General features: G+C 54.1%; 2 protein-coding genes across 5 annotated transcripts in view; one reads left to right on the forward strand and one right to left on the reverse strand.

Moving 5' to 3' along the window:
- Positions 1 to 3,702: 3,702 nt before the first annotated feature.
- SRP14 (signal recognition particle 14) lies at positions 3,703 to 7,609 on the forward strand. The gene is made up of 5 exons (XM_068162876.1): positions 3,703 to 3,801; positions 4,511 to 4,583; positions 5,152 to 5,264; positions 6,466 to 6,498; positions 6,855 to 7,609. Exons 1-5 carry the CDS (start codon positions 3,778 to 3,780, stop codon positions 6,942 to 6,944), a joined length of 333 nt encoding a protein of 110 aa, XP_068018977.1. The 5' UTR covers positions 3,703 to 3,777; the 3' UTR covers positions 6,945 to 7,609.
- Positions 7,610 to 8,427: 818 nt separating this feature from the next.
- The window catches only part of EIF2AK4 (eukaryotic translation initiation factor 2 alpha kinase 4), a 39,884-nt gene continuing 28,210 nt past the window's right edge, over positions 8,428 to 20,101 (reverse strand). For 3 of the 4 annotated variants that reach the window (XM_068162875.1, XM_068162873.1, XM_068162871.1), the window contains 12 exons: positions 19,909 to 20,079; positions 19,162 to 19,296; positions 18,948 to 19,055; positions 18,087 to 18,215; positions 17,261 to 17,347; positions 15,874 to 15,986; positions 14,489 to 14,550; positions 13,320 to 13,417; positions 12,150 to 12,218; positions 11,677 to 11,721; positions 10,493 to 10,617; positions 8,428 to 8,882 (listed from right to left, as the gene is read on the reverse strand). In XM_068162875.1, coding sequence (XP_068018976.1) covers positions 8,828 to 8,882; positions 10,493 to 10,617; positions 11,677 to 11,721; positions 12,150 to 12,218; positions 13,320 to 13,417; positions 14,489 to 14,550; positions 15,874 to 15,986; positions 17,261 to 17,347; positions 18,087 to 18,215; positions 18,948 to 19,055; positions 19,162 to 19,296; positions 19,909 to 20,079 — 1,197 coding nt within the window. In that variant the 3' untranslated portion in view covers positions 8,428 to 8,827. The remainder of the gene's footprint in view (positions 8,883 to 10,492; positions 10,618 to 11,676; positions 11,722 to 12,149; positions 12,219 to 13,319; positions 13,418 to 14,488; positions 14,551 to 15,873; positions 15,987 to 17,260; positions 17,348 to 18,086; positions 18,216 to 18,947; positions 19,056 to 19,161; positions 19,297 to 19,908; positions 20,080 to 20,101) is intronic. The other variant, XM_068162872.1, reaches the window with a different exon arrangement.

The following is a 20,101-nucleotide window of genomic DNA, read 5'->3' on the forward strand; positions in this document are numbered from 1 at the left end:
ACCCCTGGCTCCGGAAGGCTTCTCTTCTGCCCGTTGGTCCTGGCTGCGGCGGGGCCGGGCGGGCGCTGCGCTGCGCACCGCGGCTTTCGCAGCGCTAATGCCAGGCTGGCAGAGCGGGGAGGCTTGCTGCCGGCGTTTGCTCTCGCTCCTCTGCATAGCTACGCTTTGACTTGGTGTGCTGCAAAGGGACTTGCCAGCTGTGAGCGTGAGCCATTACCTGCTATTGACTCACCCTGGGCGCCGCGGCGCGCAGCCCTGCACTCAGATCTGTGCTCACGCTGGAGCGCAGTGGTGTGGTGGAACCTTTCCTAGCTAACGCAAGCGGAGCTCTGCCAACTTCTGCTAAGGCTGAGCAGGAGTTTAATTTGCTTCTAATAATTGTGTTTTTCTGCTTCCTGCTCCTCCCACCACGTTTAGGAGAGGAGAAGGTTTCACCTTCTCCATTTCTCTTCAGTACGTGCATTGCTTCCAGGAAAACTTGGAAGTGCAGCAGCAACCTCCTCCAGTTCTCTGCCAGATTTCCTTCAGGATTTAATGATTCAGGTGGCTTCATTTGCTCTTTTTTGGCCAAAAATAAAATACAAAAAGGGAGAAGTGGCTCTCTACTGACACCATATAATAAAGCTGAGCAAACAGGAGGGCTGGTAGGAGGCTTAATTTTATTGCCTGGCTCTAGTCACATGGCAGATCAGGTTACAAAATATGAATGCCCCTGCCAGCTCCGGGGATCCACCAATTCCTCTTGCTACCGTTTTAGCCGGTCTGTTTTGTTGATTTATTTTGGAAATTGCCCCCCTCCTTTTGTTGTCCTTCTCCTCCCCCCATCCCATTTTCGTTCTGAGGGCAGGGGCTGAGGGGAAAGGCATTAGAGCAGGGCAGGAGGCAGAGTGAAAAGCGAATATATCATGATTGGGAGTATCCCTTTAGCTCCTTCAGTGTTTGTTCAGCACTTTTTCGCCAGCTGAACAGCTTTTTCCCTCCCAGTGTTGGCAGCCTTTGGCAAGAGTAAAGCAGTGTCAGCATTCCCCTGCTCCATCTATTTCTTGGAGAAGAGTTGTTAAAAATATTCCATTTTCACCTTGTTTGCAAGTTGGGATGAAGGCTTCTCCTCCAATTAAATGGTGACATTCTGGCTTGAAAAGCAACTTCTAGATGAGGAAGATAAGCTGAGACACACACATTAACAAGACTCCTTTCTTATGGAAATAAATTCAGCAATGCAGCAGAGCCACTTCTATCAGCACTGAGACAGGCAGATTTTTAGAGAAATTGCTGATAAAAGAACAGATTTGGGGAAAAGTAAACCTGGTGCAACTCTGGAGTCCTTCCCAGGGGTTTCCCCTTTGTCCCTTCCTCCAGCACACAGCAGAACCAGCAGCTTTTGTGTTACAGGGTCCCGCAAGGAGTGTCCCAGACAGGTAGATGCCTGCTACCCCTGCACACTTCTCTCAGTACCTCAGCTGCACAGCGATGGGCACCACTGTGCCCACAGCATCCCCATGGCACACCCCAGCAACAAAAGTAACTCCTAAGAGAGGGTTGAGATTTTTGTGCAGAAGGGGTAAAAGCCCACAGGGTGCTCCCGGCACAGGCAGCAATGCTTTTCCTTGCCTAAAGGCACAGGAATAACCACAGCTCCTTCCCCACCATTACACAAGAGCAGTGGTACAGAAATTAGGAGAGCAGTTGAAGGCCACACGAGCCTCCTTTGCTGAGGTCAAGCATCAGGGCCCAGGTGAGAGTTGCAGTCCCTGTGTGTCAGCTGCGAGACCACCACCTTCTTGTGGCAAGCATGCTTGGAAACGCACTTCTGCCTCAGTGTCCATGACCATGGGAGCTCCCACAGGGAGCGTGATGGTTTAGTTTTCCCATTTCTGCCCTTCTTTCACAAGTAGCCTATAAAAATTGCCACAATAATGCATTCTCCTCCTCCAGAGCCACCCCACTCCATTTCTAACCAAGCAATGCCTTGTAGTTTGGGATTTGTTACCACTCCTCCTGCAACAGACAGGGTTAAGGAAGTGTCAGCAGTGACCCCCCACATCCACCTGCCTGCAGGGCTGTGGACACTGACAGCAAGTTTCTAGGGGCAGAGACCATCGCTTGCTGCAGCTGTGCGAGGCTCTGGCATGTCACTCCTTCCAGTCACAGCACTGCTGCTGTCCCCTTGGAACACCCATCTTCAGAAGACTTAAGAGAACATAAATTCCTCATTTTGGGTTTTATGAGAAAATGAAATTTATTTTTCCAAAGTCTTTCCCCCTCAACTGCAAATGACAGAGGTGTAAAACCCTCAGGAGGATAACACCATCCACAGCCAGGGAAAGGCAGCGTCGGCCCTCCGCACCTCCAGCACAATGGAGACAACAAACCGGCGAGCCAGGCCCGGCTGGGATGACCTTTCCTGGGGCAGTGCTTCCCTTGCTCCTCGGGCAGCTCCAGCGCTGTGTGTGCAATCACAGCACCCTCTGCTGCCCCTCGCTCGGTCTGCAAAGGGCCGACCGCGATCGCACTCCAGACACCGGGAGTGACCAAACCGATTGTGGTAGTGCTGGGTCAGGTGAGGCAGCATCCCCACCGCGAGCGGCAGCGCAGGGAGGCATTGCTGCTCTGGCTGTGCTGCAGCCCGGAGCTGAATGAGCAAGGCGAGTTCCCTGCTGGCTCAAGCACCTATCTGCCTTGCCCGGGTTCTTCCCTTTGAAGCTGTAAGGCATGATCTTCCACTTTCCCGGGGCCCATGGAGGAAAAAGAAATCCATTTTCCTAGTGAGAAACAAGGAAGGGCATCAGACCGAGCGCTCCTTCTGTGTGATCCCACACCAGCTAACGTGGGCCTGATGCAAGACTCCCCTTCGCCAGACTCTGCCCCTCAGCACCTCGGAATCCTCCCCCCGCAGCAGGCTCTGGTTCCCTTTCAGCTGCTTCTGACGCGCGGGGGCGCTGCTCCTCCAGCCTCAGTCACAGCCTTCCCCCTGCACCCCTGCGGCCAGCCGGGGCCGCCGGGAGCCCCTCGGCACCTCCGTCTCAGCGCCAGGCAGTGCCAGCTGCCAGCCCTGCCGGGGGACGGCGGCACCACGGCCTGCGGCGGCCACTCCGGTAAACGGCAGCAGGGAGTCGAAGCTGGCCTGTGACCCCCCCGCGCCTGCCACTGCTGCCCGGCGAAGCGTCCCCGCTCCTCGGCAGGCCCAGCGCAGCCAACCGCGGCAGCGCCGAGGCTGACCCGCAGGCGCCACCGATCCGGCCCCGGGTCGAGAGAGGCCGCGGGGACGCCTGGCTCAGGCAGCCACGGGCCTGAATCCCGGTGCCGCTCCTCCAGGCCGGTGCCCGAGTCGTTCGCCGGGAAAATCCCCGCAGCGCCACCGATAGCGGCGAGCCGCAAAACGTGTAACAGCGGGCAGGGCGCAGCGCGGCGGCCGCAGCGGCGGCAGAGACCACCGGGGCTTGCCTTTCCCAGCCACCCCGGGCAGGGCGCAGCGCGGCGGCCGCAGCGGCGGCAGAGACCACCGGGGCTTGCCTTTCCCAGCCACCCCGGGCAGGGCGCAGGGCGCAGGGCAGGCCAGCAAGGGGCGGGGGTTGGCGCACGGCACGAGCCAGGCTCGCACCGGCCCTGCCCGCTCCCCGCGGCCGCCGCCGACCGCACGACGCCGACGTGGCGCTCCCCGCGCGCTGCCACAGGCGCGAGCGTCACGGGCGGAGGAGGGGGGGGGCGTGGCCTCCCGCGCGGGCCCTGCGCGGCGTGGCGTGGCGTGCGCGCGCCCGGCGCTTCCGGCCGTGCAGGATGGTGCTGCTGGAGAGCGAGCAGGTGGGGCGGCCCCGGCCGCGGCGGCAGCGGGACCCCCCCCAGCCCCAGCGGCAGCGGGATCCCCCCAGCCCCGGCCGCGGCGGCAGCGGGACCCCCCCCAGCCCCAGCCCCAGCGGCAGCGGGACCCCCCCCAGCCCCAGCCCCAGCGGCAGCGGGATCCCCCCCGGCGGCAGCGGGACCCCCCCCCAGCCCCAGCCCCAGCGGCAGCGGGATCCCCCCCGGCGGCAGCGGGACCCCCCCCCAGCCCCAGCCCCAGCGGCAGCGGGATCCCCCCAGCCCCGGCCGCGGCGGCAGCGGGATCCCCCCAGCCCCGGCCCGCGCCGTCCCCCTCCTGAGCCCTGGCCTGCGCCCCGGCGGCCTGGGAGCGGCGCGGGGAGGCAGCGAAGCGCATCGTGGTGTCGGTGGCTTGGGTGAGGGAGGAGGGTAGGCCAGGAACGCTGGGGCCGGCTGCGTCCGGGCTCTCAGGCCTCGTTTTCCGGAGTTAGAGCCTCGGGCCGGGCCGTCCCGGGCCGGGGCTTCCTGTCCTGTGGCTTCCTGGCGGCGGAGCTGAGCCGATGCCCTTGCCGCCCGCGGACGTGGGGGAGCCAGGCCTGCAGGAGCGGCGGCGGAGCCAGGCGGCTGCCCTGGCAGCGAGGGGAGCCCGGGGAGAAGGGAGAAGCGCCCGTGTGGCGGTCTGCAGCCATGGATGGGGCTCTCTGTTCTCTTGCAGTTCCTGACAGAGCTTACCAGACTCTTTCAGAAGTGCAGAACCTCGGGGAGCGTTTTCATAACGCTGAAGAAATGTAAGTTTCGGTCTGCTACCGGATTAAAGGCAGGTTCCTCTGAGCCCACCCTAGAGCTGCCAGCACGCGTTTAGAAGGTGCAGTTGCGGTTCAGAGCATCTGAAAAGCAGAGGGGTTGTGTGGAAAGATCGCTCCTCTGAGCTGCAGTGCTGAGAGCCTGGAAGAGAGTCTGGTTCGGGCTGTAGGGAGTTAGGAGTTTCTCATGAAACAGTAGTTGTGGCTCCCTTGATGTCTGCCAAAGGAGACCCCCAGGGTTGCTTTCCTGTGTTGACGTTTCTCTGTTTTCTGGCTAGCTGGGACTGCTTGAGGAGTCAAGTCTGCAGGGCTGCATTCAAAGCAGCAGCTGGCAGGGCAGGGCAGGGCAGGGCAGGGGCTTGCAGCCATGCTGGGGGTGCAGTTCAGGGACCAGACGCTGGGGCTGCAGGGGAAGGGGCTGCGCGGTGCGGCAGCAGTGTCAGCACCGTCAGCTCGGACAGCCCTGAGCGCTGCGGTGCCGCACAAGGCTTGTGAGCAGGAGGCAGGGCTGGTGTAGTGCTGCTGAATCAGTGCTCTCTGTGCTCCAATGCAGACGATGGGAGAACGAAGCCAGTGCCACGCAAAGGCCACGTAGAGACCTTCGAGCCAGCAGACAACAAATGTCTCCTGCGAGCGACCGATGGGAAGAAGAAAATCAGCACAGTGGTGAGTGCCAGCTTTGGGTGAGGAGGAGAAGTGGCTCTGCTTGGCTTTCATTTACTGCCCCATATGGCAAGTGGAATCTCTCTTTCCATGAATTCCATGAGAGCTACAGACAGCTGAGGATGGGCTGCTGAAGCCTTCCCCTGACCCCCTGCAGATGGAACTGGATTTTGCTTGGGTGGTACTGCAGGGCAGTGAAAGGGAATCTGTCTGTCTGCAGCAGCAGCTGCTTTGAGCCAAGTGAGATTGTTTGGAGGGAAGGGTTCCACTGCTTGTGGAGATGTGGACAGGTATGGAATCTGCAGTGTGAGGACAAGTGGTGTGGTTCCAAGCAGAAGAGAGGTCCTGCACCCCTACACGCCAGCCTCAGGTGACAGAGCTAGTTTCCTCAATGGAACTGATGAATGTTCTTGCAACCCAGGGAAGAACTGAATGTTCCTGGAAGGGCAGTGCAGCAGTCCTTGTTTCCTGGCAAGAGAGGGTGGCCACGGGCAGGCTCACAATTCCAAGGCTGATCTTGCTGAGCATGCCTGTTTTTTAACCTGGTTTACAGAGCCATTGGTGTTTCAGGGCATGTGAAAAGCTGAGAGCCTGATGGGTCTCACTTGGAACAAGAGACTGGGAGAGGCTTTAGGTCTCCTCTGTGATGTAACCCAAGGAAAAATGTTGAGAAATACTTGAGGGAATCTGGGCTGCAACATATTTTTATGGTTCTACAAGCAAACTAAGTTTTCCTTAGAATGTTTCTTCACTTGCTTCCTATTTGCAGACAGATTTGGGAGGTACTCTTCACAGTGAGGGTGGGGAGACCCTGGCACAGGCTGCCCAGGGAGGCTGTGGATGCCTCCTCCCTGGGAGTGTTCCAGGCCAGGCTGGATGAGGCCTTGAGCAAGCTGGGCTGGTGTGAGGTGTCCCTGCCATCCCTGTCCAACCCAGGGGGTTGGAACTGGATGATCTTGAAGGTCCCTTCCAAGCCAAACCATTCTATGGCTCTCTCAAGGGGGTCCAGAGGGTTTTGGCAGTGGCTGGGTCAGGAGTGTGCTCAGTTTCCTCAGTCAGTGGAGTCCTCTGCCTGTCAGGACAGGCACTGAGCTGATCCAGCTGCTGCCACAAAGGCTGCATGGTCACTGCTGGCTGAGCAGGTGCTGATAGCCTGGTCTGCAGCCAGTGCTTTCTTGCTTAACCTCCAGTGTTGTTTTTGTAGGTGAGCTCAAAGGAAGTAAATAAGTTCCAGATGGTAAGTTCTGTATTGCCTTCTGTCTGCCTTCCTGTGGGTCCTGGGGAGTGGTCAGTAGGGAGCACTGGACAGCTGCCAAGGGACTGGCTGGGTGCTGACCTGCCCTGCAGATTAACCTCACACTGCCCCTCTGCCTGCAGGCCTGAAATACCCAAACCAAACCAAACCCCCACCCAAACCAAAGCCCAAGCCTGTGGTGTCATGTGTGACTCTCTGCACATGCACTTGCAGTGCAGGGTGTAAGGGCATGAGCATCTTGACTGGGAGTGCAGCTGCCTCCCCAGCAGTGCTAGCTGAGCTGTCACCTCTGCTGTGCTGTCACTTGTGTTCTTCCAGTGCTTCCAATTGTTTTTCAGGCATACTCAAACTTGCTGAGAGCCAACATGGATGGCTTGAAGAAGAAAGACAAGAAAAGCAAAAACAAGAAGAGTAAAGCCACTCAGTGATGGAGCAGTGTCCTGCTGGCACTGTGAGAGACTTGACCCTCGCTCAAAGCAAAGTCCATTTCTGTTTGTTCCCACTTTGTCTTTCCTTCCAGCAGGAGGTTGGGCTCTGGTCAGGATTGAAGAGAGCAGAAGGTGCTGTCTGTGGATTGTTGTGTGGCAGGAGCATTTCACTGACCCTGCTTTACAGCTGCCTGCCAGCTGGGTTTGTGCTGGGGCTGCTGCTTGCTTTCTGTTGTACCAGTGGGCAGCAAAAACCTGTCTGAGGGGTGACCCAGCTGCACTTACCTGGAGTGAAGCAGAGCTGGAGCAGGGGTGTGTGGCAGGTGTGCAGGTTTACAGCTGAAGCACAGTAGCAGGAGGGAAAGTGGGTGCCAACCTCACCAGGAACAGAGCTTTCCTGTTTCTGCCATCTTCTGAGGGCCCTGCCTGCATCGTGCAGTGCAGAGCCAGGCAGCTGTACCCTCCCTCCCTGCCGACCCTGGTTCAGTGTGGGGGGAGGGCAGGGCTCTGGACACTGTTCCCTTCAGACAGGGCTTACAACTGCTCCTGTCAGCTGAGCTTCAGCCTTAGGGATCAATCTCCCCCTACTGCACATCTGAAACAGCTCTTTGCCCTGAGCAGATGTAAAGGGTGACCTGTTCCTATTAAACACAACAAGAAATGGACTGGGCTGTGGCTTGTCTTGCTGAGCTGCTGGGGATGGGGTGCCTGCCTCTGCCCTTAGCACTGCCTCCCCTGCTGCCACCTGCTGTGTTTCCATTACAGCTTTCACACTCCCCACCAGTCCTATGGTTTGCCTTTAAAGTTTCTTTACATAGTTGAGCTTTGTCCTCCACCACAAGCAGAGGGCAGAGGAAGCAGGGATCAATGCAGTGAAGCTGCAGTGCTGAAGGCAGTGCTGTGGGGGTCACCTCTTTAACCAGGAGGTGCCAGGTGGGGAGGGTAAACAGCAGAAATCCTGAGTGGTTGTGCAGCTGGTGTGGCATGATGGCTGTGCACAGGTGACTGGCTGCTGGGACTGAGCTTTGCTCAGCTTCACTTCTGATGGGGCCGTGGTACAGTTCAGCATTGAGAAGATTCCCATCAGTAATGACTTCAGGCTTCATCTGACACCCCGTGAGAAATAAACTAGCTCTGCACTTCGGTCATGCAGGCTATTGGTCAGGTGTAGGCCTGAAAGGGTTTTTGCTGTATCAGGTCTTGTGTCACCTCCCAAAAAGCTGCTGCTTGATCAGCATGCACAGGCAGGCCAGGCAGGGAGGCAGGCCAGGCAGGGAGGCAGGCCAGGCAGGGAGGCAGGCCAGGCAGGGAGGCAGGCCAGGCAGGGAGGCAGGTAGGCCTGCAGCTGGGATGGAAAGCTACTGCCTTTCAGAGAGAAACAAACAGTAGCTTAAAACCCCCGAACAAACCAGCCCCCCAAAACCACTCCCCCCCAGCACAAGGAGCCTGTCGTAGACCTTTGCACCAGATGCCTCCAAAAGGCTCAGGAGCCAAACCCTTTATTAAATAAAAACCCTTCTGCAGAAAAGTGTAAACCAGTTGGGTAGAGCTGAAGATCATCCAGCCTCTAGCTCTGCAACCAAGTTTCTCCTCTCACTGCTGCTGCAGGTTGACATCAAAGGCTTGCTGACACTAGGACAGGTCTGGCAGCTGCCCAGCTGCTGCCCTCTGTCACAGGAGAGGCATTACCTGACCCTGCAGAGCTGCAGGCAGCCTCGCTCCTTCCTTGCCTGTAAAGCATCTCTGCTTTTGGACAGCCATGTGCAGTTTGTATTGCACATGAGACTCAACCTGGGCATGTCAAGAGGCAGCAGTTGCCTGCCTTGCATCATTAGCTCTTGATGAAGACTTGGAGGAGGCACCCAGGGGAGATGCCTCAGGCACTAGACCAGGACCTTGTACTCGTCGCGGTAGCTGTACAGGATGAGTGCGGGAACCCTGCAGAGGGAAGGACAAAGAGTCAGCAGTGCACCACAGCAGAGGCACAGCAGCAGCAAGCTTGGCTTCCTCTCCACTTACCTTGCCAGTGACCTGAAGCAGTGCTCCCTGTGCAGGCACTAAAATGGGAAGGGAAGCCCTGGCCAGGGACCGTGCTGCGTTCACAGCCCGCAGCAGGGAGCAGTGCTGGCCTGTGGTCACCGGCCAAATCAAAGCCTCATTTGATGCCCAATTGCCTTAGTGAGCATTAGAGATGCACCCAAATGGCTTCAGCTTTGCTAAGAACAAGCCATTCAAGTCCACTTCTATCTAAAGTTAAGTGGTAGCTTCAACATGGGTTTAAGAAAACATGCTCCATGAAGCCCAGAGCAGTGCCTAAAGCCCAGCGCAGCGCCTAAAGCCCAGAGCAGCGCCTAAAGCCCAGAGCAGCGCCTAAAGCCCAGAGCAGTGCCTAAAGCCCAGAGCAGTGCCTAAAGCCCAGCGCAGCGCCTAAAGCCCAGAGCAGCGCCTAAAGCCCAGAGCAGCGCCTGAAGCCCAGAGCAGTGCCTAAAGCCCAGCGCAGCGCCTAAAGCCCAGAGCAGCGCCTAAAGCCCAGAGCAGCGCCTAAAGCCCAGAGCAGTGCCTAAAGCCCAGAGCAGTGCCTAAAGCCCAGAGCAGCGCCTAAAGCCCAGAGCAGCGCCTAAAGCCCAGAGCAGCGCCTAAAGCCCAGAGCAGTGCCTAAAGCCCAGCGCAGCGCCTAAAGCCCAGAGCAGCGCCTAAAGCCCAGAGCAGCGCCTAAAGCCCAGAGCAGCGCCTAAAGCCCAGAGCAGCGCCTAAAGCCCAGAGCAGCGCCTAAAGCCCAGAGCAGTGCCTAAAGCCCAGAGCAGCGCCTAAAGCCCAGCGCAGCGCCTAAAGCCCAGCGCAGCGCCTAAAGCCCAGAGCAGTGCCTAAAGCCCAGAGCAGCGCCTAAAGCCCAGAGCAGCGCCTAAAGCCCAGAGCAGTGCCTAAAGCCCAGAGCAGTGCCTAAAGCCCAGCGCAGTGCCTAAAGCCCAGCAGATGTGCCCAGACCTTTCCCTCCTTGCCAGAATCCGCAAGGGGACAAGCTGAACCCAAGTGTTTCTTATGCTTAGAAATCAGGAGCAGTCTTTATGTGTTGGCAGAGCACATTGTGCATGCTTGGAGCTGGGCAGGCTGCCGGCTGTGCCACATCCCCATAGCATTCCTTCAGAGCAGGAGGAATTTGGTGGGCTCAGGAGCTTCAGAAGGTGAGCCCCTGCTGTGAGGACAGAGGGGCACTGAGCAGCAGGAACCCAGCATGCCTGAGTGGATGGAGTTGTTTGCCACTCATCTCTGACCAGAGCAGCAAAGAGCAGCAGCAGTATGTTTGGGGAGCTCCTGCAAAGCCTGGTAGAGATGAGGCGTTCTCATGGCCAAGAACTGACTTTGCCACAAGTGAGACCTAGATGAGTAAACTCTTCCCACAGCACTCAAGGAAGTCTGCACACTGGCTGAGTGTTTTGAGCTCGAGGAGGGGGAAGGGGAGAGCAATGAGGAGCAGCTTCCTCAGGACAGAGGGACTGCAGAAGCACTGGTGCTGCTCTCTGCACGTGAAGAGCCCAACAGATGTGTACCTCCTTTCCACCTTGATGGTGTAGATCTCATCACAGATTGCTTGCAAGTAGGAACACCTCTGCTTTGGCCATTGTGACATCAGTTGTCTCACAGTAGCATCAAAGGCTTGTCTGTCTCCTTCAAGCTGAGGAAAACAATTGCCAAGGAGCTGTGACACAGCTTCCATCCCCGCCACAGAAACGCCTCCCCCAGCAGCAGTCAGCCTCTGAGCACCCTCACTTCAGTGCTCCTTCACTAAACACCCTTCAAACAAAAGCCACACAAACAACAGCTGCAACTTCATTTTGAAGATTTGCTTTTTGGGCAGATTTCTCAGGAGCTGAGTGCCCAGCTGCTGCCACAGCTTAGCAGCGAGAAGACAGAAGGCATGGAAAGGCCTCCAGCAGTTTCATGACGCTGGACAGAACAAGAGAGCTGTGGTGTAAGGGTGGTCAAAGATGAATGGTGCAAGCTGATGGTGGGCATGGGTACTTCAGCTTTTTGAGGTAGAAAGCTGCTATCTTATTTCCATGATTTGGGCACCCTGGATGGCCTGAGTATGCTGAAAGTGCTCTCAAGTGGGGGCTGGTGACCAGCAGATGAAAGGTACGAGAGCACTGCATCCGCCTGCAGGCAGGATGCTACTCCTGAGTTTGCTTTCTGTTGGGGTGGGGAGGCAGCCATCTCTCTAGTAAGAGCTTCTGACTTCCTAACTTCTGCTCTCGTGGGAGGAAGCTTTGCCTTTGCTGGCTCTTCCTCAGGGAGCACTCTGAGTTGTTAAAGGTGTCAGTGCCACACATCCCCTTTTTATCCTGCCTTCACTTCTCAGATGCTGTCCCCAAGACAACTGCCTCTGGATTTTGGGCCCTCCTTTGTTAACAACCTCAGGAAACACTTTTGTTGAACCTGTCCTCAGTGCTTGCTTGTTCCTAAAAACGAGCATCAAGTCTAATTTCACTTAACAATCCTTGGGGGAAAAACAGCTGTGGCTTAGGACTCCCTCGCGGTGTCCTGCTTAACTTCAGCATTCGACAAGGCTTTTCCAGCCTCAGTCAAACTTCTTGGGCAGGAGTAGGTTTTAAAACCCAACTCAGACTCCATTAAGGAAAAGATCTCCAAGAGGGCCATTTTTCATCACACTCCATCAGGAGCAGCCTTCATCCTGCAGTGTCAAGAGTCTGAATGGCAGTACTCGGTTGCTCACCTCTAAGGACAGGAAGTGCATCACCGCTGCTTTTGGGAGATCCACCTGCAAAGACATCACCAAGACATGACTGCAAAGCAGTGCTCTGAGCACTTCACCAGCTAGGCACTGGCTGCAGTGAAGGCAGGCAGGTGTGCAAGCAGGCAGCATGTCCCCTGTAGCCTTTTGTGACACAGTGAAGGCTATAGGCCATGGACAAACAAAAGCTGTGCTGCTTTAAATGCAAGAGCAAATCTAGCAGAAGCCAGTTATCAAACCTCCCCCAGCAGTCAGCACAAGTACAGCTGCAGCATCTACAGCCAACTACTGCAATTCTGCTCCATGCCCCTGCCCAACACACCGCATTTGGCTACAGAAGGAACGTGCCAGGGGCTCCTTTAACCAAACTCGCTTCACTTGGCATCAGACAGCAACTGCATGCTCCAGGCCAACTCAGAACTTGCAATCAGTTCAGGCTTGTGGCACATACTTACTGCTAAGACCTCGATCTCACTGGTTCTCTGCTGCAGCCCAGACAGGAATGTCTGCAGTCTTGTTTGTACCTGGCCACAAAAGAAGGGCAAAAGTAAAACGTGGCTCTGTGCAGCAGGGTGGAACCCCTCTGGCTCACAGCTGGTAAGAGAAGAGGCTGCCTCCAACACAAGGGTAGATCTACATCCCATTGAAAGTAAAATTCCCATTTTCAGTAACCATTCCACTGTAATCCCTGAGGGGCAGATGGGAAGGAGCCTGGGGCTGGGCCCCTCTGGCAGCCATGGTAGAGCCTCACCAGCTCTGGTGCTGAAGTAAAGCAGAGGGCAGTGCAGGTCACAGTGCCAGCACAGACTGCCTCTGCTTTGCTGAGGTCAGAGGAACAGCAGAGCCTGGCACTGGAGCCAGGGAGTCATCTCCAGCTGGAAGAAGACTACTGATTTGAAATCCAGCCCAAAAGCATGGGTCACATCTCCCAGCACTTCCAGAGCAAGCTGTGATCCAGCAGCAGTAGCACTTTACACAGGAAGTTTCAGCCTTGCACTACTCTCTCTTTGGTACCTTGGGAAGATGCTTTTATCTATCAAGAACCTGCTAACAGCAGGCCTGTATGGCTCAAAGCTCAGAGAATTAAATGCCCTTCTTTATTTGGCTCCTGAGAACTCTTTACAGGGTGGCTTTCCTCTTGTGCATCCCAACTTGGCTTGAAAAGAGCAAACTCTGATCTTCCCTTAGCCCCACAGAATCCTTCCTGCATTGCTGTACACCACCTTGCAGCCCAGGCTCTGTGAAAGATCTGCAATGTCTTACACCTTCAGTCTGAGCCAGCATAATGAACTATGTACACAGAGTACCTCTTGGAAACTTACTACCAATCCAAGTGTGCTGAACTTGCACCTTGAACACCCTTCAGCAGCTATTAAACAGGACAATTCCAGAAGCCTGGCTCCTGCCAGCACAAGATTTCTGCTGCCTGTGTACAGTGATGGCTGAGCTACAGCAGCCAAGATCCAGAATACTCAAAAGGTGGTCTTGGCCTTCACCAGTTTCTCACAGTCTGGTGATAAATAAAGAGCCAACAGGACACATTTGTGTGTTGGGTGACAGTGAAGGTGTGAACTCTACCATTCCTGAACTCCCAGGAGTCACTTCCTGACAGGTCTTTGGTGTACCTGGATCTCCTGACGCCGCCGGGCGCTGGCAGACAGCTTCTCCGGAGCTATCACACTAACGTTAGGCACCACCAGAGTTCCATGGGGTTCAAACACACCTGAAATGCAGAGACAGGGACAGGCTTAGCTGATGCACTTCCTTTAGACAAGAAGCAGCAAGAACAGAAAATTCAGAGAGATCAGTGAGCTGGCATCTGCACAATGCAGGGCTCTGCTGAACCCCCCTGAGCCAGCCGGGCATGGAGGGAAATCCTCAGCGGCTCCCTTAGGATTCTGAACAACTGGTTGGCAAGACTAAGAAATTTGGGGGTTTGTGTCTGTCCCCTAAAACTCAGGAAAGGTTCCCAATGGCTCACAGAATTTTACAAAGAAAGGTGGCACAGCTAACACCAAAAAGAAAGCTCTGACAAGAACCAGGCAGCTATTCAATGCTCAGTCCCACAGCAGAGTCAGTGACAAAACAAACAGCCCCCAGCTAACAATAACTGGAATCTGAGTGGCAATCCAAACTGCCACTTCTGCTACTCACACACACAACTAAAAGTCAGGGTGACAGCTGAGCATGGCCACTCATCCTTCAGCCCTATGCCAAGGTGGGGACCAAAGTGTTTCTTTCAAAGCAAGCCGTGCACACTGCCTTGGTGCCTAAGCAAAGCACTAACAGTGCCAGCTTGAGCCACACAAGTAATGGCTGTTGTTACCTACACCCAAACTCCCCTGATCAGACTGAGGAGGGAGCAGAATGCACAGGCATTGTCACTGGAGAACAGCAGGCCAGAGTGCAGGGGTCTCCACTGTAGCACTCACAGAATCAGAGAATCCCCACCCCAAGCCATCTCCTTGGTCAAGCAGATGCCACCCAGCTTCTCCTCAGCTAGGAATGCCATGGGTTTGGGCTTCTCTCCACTCCTGAACCACTGCATCAGGGACTGCTTGTATGGGCACTACTCTGTCTGTTGTTCTGAGCACCTCTTTTGGTAGTCTGGAGAAAAACATTAGCTTTAGGTCACCTGGAGCAGCAGGAGGTGAGGCAGAAGTGCCTCTGACCAGAGGCACTGCCAGAGAACATTTTCCTCCTGACCTTTAACTATGTTCCAGCAATATTTCTTATACAATGGTTTTTAAGAAGAAAGAGAAATGGTTTTTATGTTCTGGAGGTAGAGACTAAATACCTGAAACATTAGTAAATGATCCCTTTTGATTGGGTACTGAAAGGGTGTCTGAGGTTTCTCTAAAAATAAAGAGAGACAGGAAAATGAATGTACAGAGATGAAGAAATCCTGCAGCAAGACAGGGTTCCAGCTTATCAAACACACTCATTTCATTCCCACAGACACAGGGATTGAAGGCCAGCTCCAGCACACAGCTGCAGAGCAGACTGAAATCAGACAAAATCACAGGACAGAATCAGACCCAGGAGCAATTTTTGTGAATACAAAACATCTGCATCTGCAAATCATTCATTTAATCACCAATGCCTCACAGCCAGCACTAGAGCATCACAGTGATGTTTGTGCTTAAGATCACACATCCAGAGAAGCTTTCAAGAGTTGCTTTGGATCCCTTCGCTTTCCACATCCAGGACTCATTACCAAAGCACTCTGCCAGGGTTAGCACCGTCACTGCATCTCAGCATTACCAAACAGGGGCTGGTCTAGAGTCTGTTCTCAAGAGCTACAAATAAGGTAACTTAGAAAGAGCAATTTTCTTTCACAGCCTCTGTTAGATCCTGTAGATCTGTCACAAAACACATGAGAACCAGGTTAGTTGCAAAGTTAAATGCTGAGTGGGTGAGGCCAGGGAAGGGAGAGTGCAGAGGTGGGTGGCAGGAGGCACCAAGCACCTGAGAGACTGCTTGGGTGAAGCACTTCCCAGCTTACTGATTCCCTTTCTGGTCAGGAACCCTTGCTGGTGTGCCCAGGCCACGCGTGTCCCTGCTGCCAGTACCTCCACACACAGCGGTGGATCCAGATGCATGCAGGATTCTGTAGTCCCACAGGGCTGGATGTGACTGCAGGTGCACACAGCTGTGCCCACAGCCTCCTGTGGCTTCCCTGCCACCTCCTGGTAACTTCAGCAAAGGCAGGATGATGATGGTGCTGTGCACTCTGCTCTTTGCCAGCTGGTGCCTCCACCCACAGCACGCAGGTGTGCTACAGCCAGACCTCCATTCCAGCCCTCTCAACACTACCTCAGAGGGAAAGCATCTGCTGCTTTGACTCTCTGACCACACAGCACACAGGGGGTTGGCCTCCTGCTCAGCAAGGGGCATGTGCAGCAGTCCTGCTGTCCACACCACGCTGGTGCTCTAGTGGCCCTTGAGCAAGGCAAGCACTGCACCTTTTCATGTCTGAATGTAGCAGCAGCTGGGGAAGTCAGCCTCTTGCTTCACCTCAATACAACTCTACACCCCAGCCTTTTGCTTCTTTTCCCCTCAGAAGGCATTTGGCAAAGCTCTTTACAAAACCAAGGTTTAACTGAGCACATCTTAAACCTGCTCCACCAAAGCAAACATGCAGTCCCTTCCCACGTGGCAGTGCAAGATGCCCCTTACCTGCTGCATCTTTCATCACAGATCTTGGTTTTCAGTTTCTGGATCAGGTGTTCCACTAAGTCAGACTCTAGAATCCTTTTCTCTGTCTGTCTGTCTTTCTCAAAGGACTTCACCTGTGGTACAGTTCAGTGGTTCTTAAGCTGGCTGAGTCAAAATGGCACATGAACAGGCATGAAAAAATGTCAGCCCAGCTGGATTATTCAGCCCTTAGAGGAGAAGCCATTAAAGGGAGGGAGCTGGCATCATTGCTCATCAATTGCTGCCAATTAGAGCTTTGATTAGCAATTTCCTCTGCATTGCCAAAGCTTAAACTGACTTGGCTACTTGTAGTCAAGGTGTGATTAATCCTTGACAGAGTGTTTCAGAGGTGCAATGTTAACAAGAGCTAGAAAGCACACCCAGAAGCAAGTGTGCTGAGAGGGCCTGCTAGGATGAGGCCTGCCCACGGGCTGCAAGAGTTGGGCAAATATTTAGAGCCTAAAGGATCTGCCCCAGCTTCACTGGGAAGGGACTGATTTGCAGCACCATTAACTTTCTCTTGGTGTTGCTTCAATACACAGAAAGCTGTGGTGGAAGGCACTGCTCTGCCACATGCCATCACCAGTGCTTGTTCAGACAGGGCTTGCAGTGTCTCTGCCCCCTCTGTGAGCCTGGCACGGGCAGCAGGCAGCAAGGCAGACCCAGCTGAGCAGAGCACAGCAGCGAGGCGGCACGGCCAGGGCAGGTGCTGTCCAACACTCACTGCTTTCAGTCAGAGGGGGGATCTTTAGTCAGAGAACAGTCAACTTCTTCCTAATCACCCAGAATCAGCAACTTTAACTTCTCAAAGGGTACCATGAACAGAGGCTGCAGAGCAGGTCACTCCTGTGGTGTGGGACACAGCCCAGCCCTTCCAGCCCAGCCTTAGAGATGAGGAGAGTGGTTCAGGCTCTGCTGCTGCAGCCACCTGGGGTTTCTAGAGGGGTGTTTTAGTTGTGTCAGTCTGGTAGCATGGAAAGCTGCCTGCTGCTGAGATCACAGACAGCAAATGAATTTTGTAGAGTTAAAGAAATGAGGGACAACAGGAACCTTTTTCCACATACTGACACCCATTGCTCAAAGCCAAGCCATGTTTGCACCAACTTTGGGACTTCCTAGGGGAAAGGAGGTCTGTGGGTGACTGCCCAGTTATGGAGGGGTAAAACACAGGCCTCTTCAGAAGAACTATCCACTGCTTAGCAGCTGGAACTGGGGTTGGACTTGATGATCTTCAAAGGTCCCTTCCAGCCCCTAAGCTCCTATGAGCTGTATGCACCTGAGTTCCACCCACTGAAACTCTTCTGGAACAAGTAGGACACTAGATTATAAATCTCCAGCACCATCAAGCATCCTCTGGTCCCACACTTACCTTCACATGGCTCCCTTCCTTATCTGACACAAGAGCCACATAGGTAATCCCAGAGCATCTGCAATATTCCTGTAGCTCTTCCTGGGACTGAAACAGGAACAGGAAGGGGAAGGGAACAGAAGCCAGACAGGTTATGAAACGGTCACTTGAGTCATCAAAGCCTCCTGGCCTCACTTAAACCAACTTGGTATGAAGCAGTTCACTGAGTGTAAAAGCTTCTAAGAGATTCCTCTCTCAGCTTTATTAACAAGCCCAGGAGGTGAAGCTTCTTCATGCCTCTATTTATGCATCTAGTGACTCTTAACACCCACGACCTAAGTCTGCACTAGCCAGAGGGAATGCCCAGGCCCCTGCAGTCCCACTGCCCACAGAGAAGGACCAGCTGGGCCAGACATGTCCTTTATTAAGGGTTAACTCATTCATTCAGAGATCTTACTTGCATCTCTCAGCAAAAGGAAAATTGATTGCCTTGACTGGTACAAAATCAGCTCCTGCTTTGAAACACCCTCACTGCACTTAACTGGAACTATCTGGCGTTATGTCAACCTCACTATGTGACTTTGACCCTTGATTTCAATAGGCTTAACTCCACTGTGCTCTGAGGAACACACTAAGATCCTCCATCACGCTTCTAAATACCCTGGGAGGTAGAAAAGAAGAATGCTGCAAGGTCAGTGAGCCTTTCTGAACACTTGCATCTGAACAGCACCCTGCAGGCTCAGCTTTAGGAACTCATAACAGAAAGTTCAAAACAAGTGAGAAAGCATCTCAGGCTGCACTGACCTCAGAGAGCAATACAGTTAACACATGGAGGTAGAAACTCTACCTGGGACCAGTCATACATGATCTCAGCTGGAATTCCTGCAGTCCAGAGCTTCTGAACAATATTGATAGCTCTGCCCATTGACAGCTGGCCAGCACTTACAACCAGGAGGTCACACGAGCTGACAGAAACCTGAAGCGCAGGGAAGACCAAAGGGGACAACATTAGCCACGAGACCTCCTTCGCCCCCCCAGGTGTCAGTTGAAGTACCAAAGAGGATAAATACACTAGCATTTTCCAAAAGACATCAGGCTGGGAAGAAGGGGTGAGATCCACCTCCCTTTAGAGCCAGGATCTGCCCAAGACTGTTCAAAGTCACTGAAATGGAGTCTTGGGCAAAAAGCATCTGCACCACCTCGGCCTATGCCGTTCCCTTCTTCTCAGCCTGCTCAGCAAGGTGAAGCTGTCCTTAGGAAGTTCCTAACAGCCACACTGCAGCTTGTGCACAGCCAGGTGCAGTTGTGTGGCACTCTACAAAGCAGTCCAGCCTCTCAAGTTTACTTCCATCTCCACCCTCCATACTTTGCTAAAGGGAGAGGTGGCAGGGGCCAAGTAACACCTACTGGCTAAATGTCTACTGCTGTAGCCTCCAACTGCAACAATCCTGAGGCTGAGGAAAATGTCCCATTTAGAAACATAAAGCACCTGAAGAGCATCTCTTCCCCTAACTCTTGCTTTACTCTTAAATAACTCTGTCTGGAGAAACACAGAAGAGCTCCTCCTGATGTTTGCTGGCTGCTCCAGCACAGCCTTAGACTGGAACACATCTGAACACCTGATCTTTTTGCCCAGCTGTGGCTGCAACACAGTCACCAAACAACCAGAGAGATGACTTGCCCCCAGCTCCCAACCAAAGAGACTTACAGAGTCCTCCCCAGCGGAAACAGCCGCAGTGATTTTGTCTATAGCTATGCTGACTCCGACAGCCGAAGGCACCGGTCCGACCGCCTGCGGCCCTCTGAACTGCGGAATCTGGAGAGACAAGGCCGAGTGCAAGGCCCCAGCAGGCCGTGCTGCCAAGCCCAGCACGTTTGTCGTTTCAGACAGCTGATTCATGAGAAGAGAGCTGCTCACATACCAGGTGATCGTATCTGCCTCCTGCTGCCAGGATCTCGGGCACAGTTCTCTGCCTCCGCTTGATGTAGGCGATGAACTGGAAGATGATGCCGTTGTGCTGCTGGATCTTGTACACCAGCCCCAGGTTGATGGAGACCTGACAAAGGGAGATGAATGTGTGCAGGACCTTTACCACCACCAGCAGCTGACAGAATTAATTTCCTATGAGCAGGAGGGATTGCTCTCCATAAGGAAGTATGCCCCAAGTAGGGAAGCCACACCGAAACAATGGTCATCCCCAGACAGCTCAACACACAGCTGGGGAAATGCTGCTCTAAAGCTCTTAAATGCTCTTAAAGCATCCCAGAGACCTAGAGCACAAAACTCAAACAGCAAGCCTCAGGGTGGGTGGAGAAGGGGAGGCCTTTACTAGGAATCAGCTGTCTGTGTTTTTAAAATATTCATAGTTTGCTTCAGAAACCAAAACCCTTCAGGCAATGCCCCCAAGCTGGGCTGGAGAATCAAATCAAGCCTGTGTGTTACTAGACAGAAAGGCAGTCAGAAACTTCTGACCAGAAGAGGCCTTCTTCTGAAATGCCTTTTAAAACCCACAGCTGCCAGAAGACCCTGCCAGCATTATTACTGGCTAGCAAAAGACACTTGGATGTGTTTTTAAGATTCTGAAACCTCATAGCTTTGTTTTCCCTCGAGTTCCAAGGCCCAGCAGCCTACAAGATCCATTAATTTATCAGCAGAGTATTTTACAAACCTGGAGCTTGATTCCAAGCTGCTTCAAGAGATGGATGATCTCCTCCAAATCCTTCATGCCATGCTTCAGCAGCTGAGTGACACCTGGCTTTTGTTTGACCATGGAGTTTAAGAATGGGAACACATTACTGGCCTCTCCCTTCTGCTCAATGAACCTGTACAGGCGAGAAAGCTACACCACAAGAATCAAATTA

The sequence above is a fragment of the Melanerpes formicivorus genome, unplaced genomic scaffold (assembly GCF_026170545.1).
Source record: "Melanerpes formicivorus ecotype bairdi unplaced genomic scaffold, bMelFor1.0.p_v2 SCAF_68, whole genome shotgun sequence".
Classification (NCBI taxonomy): Eukaryota; Metazoa; Chordata; class Aves; order Piciformes; family Picidae; genus Melanerpes; species Melanerpes formicivorus.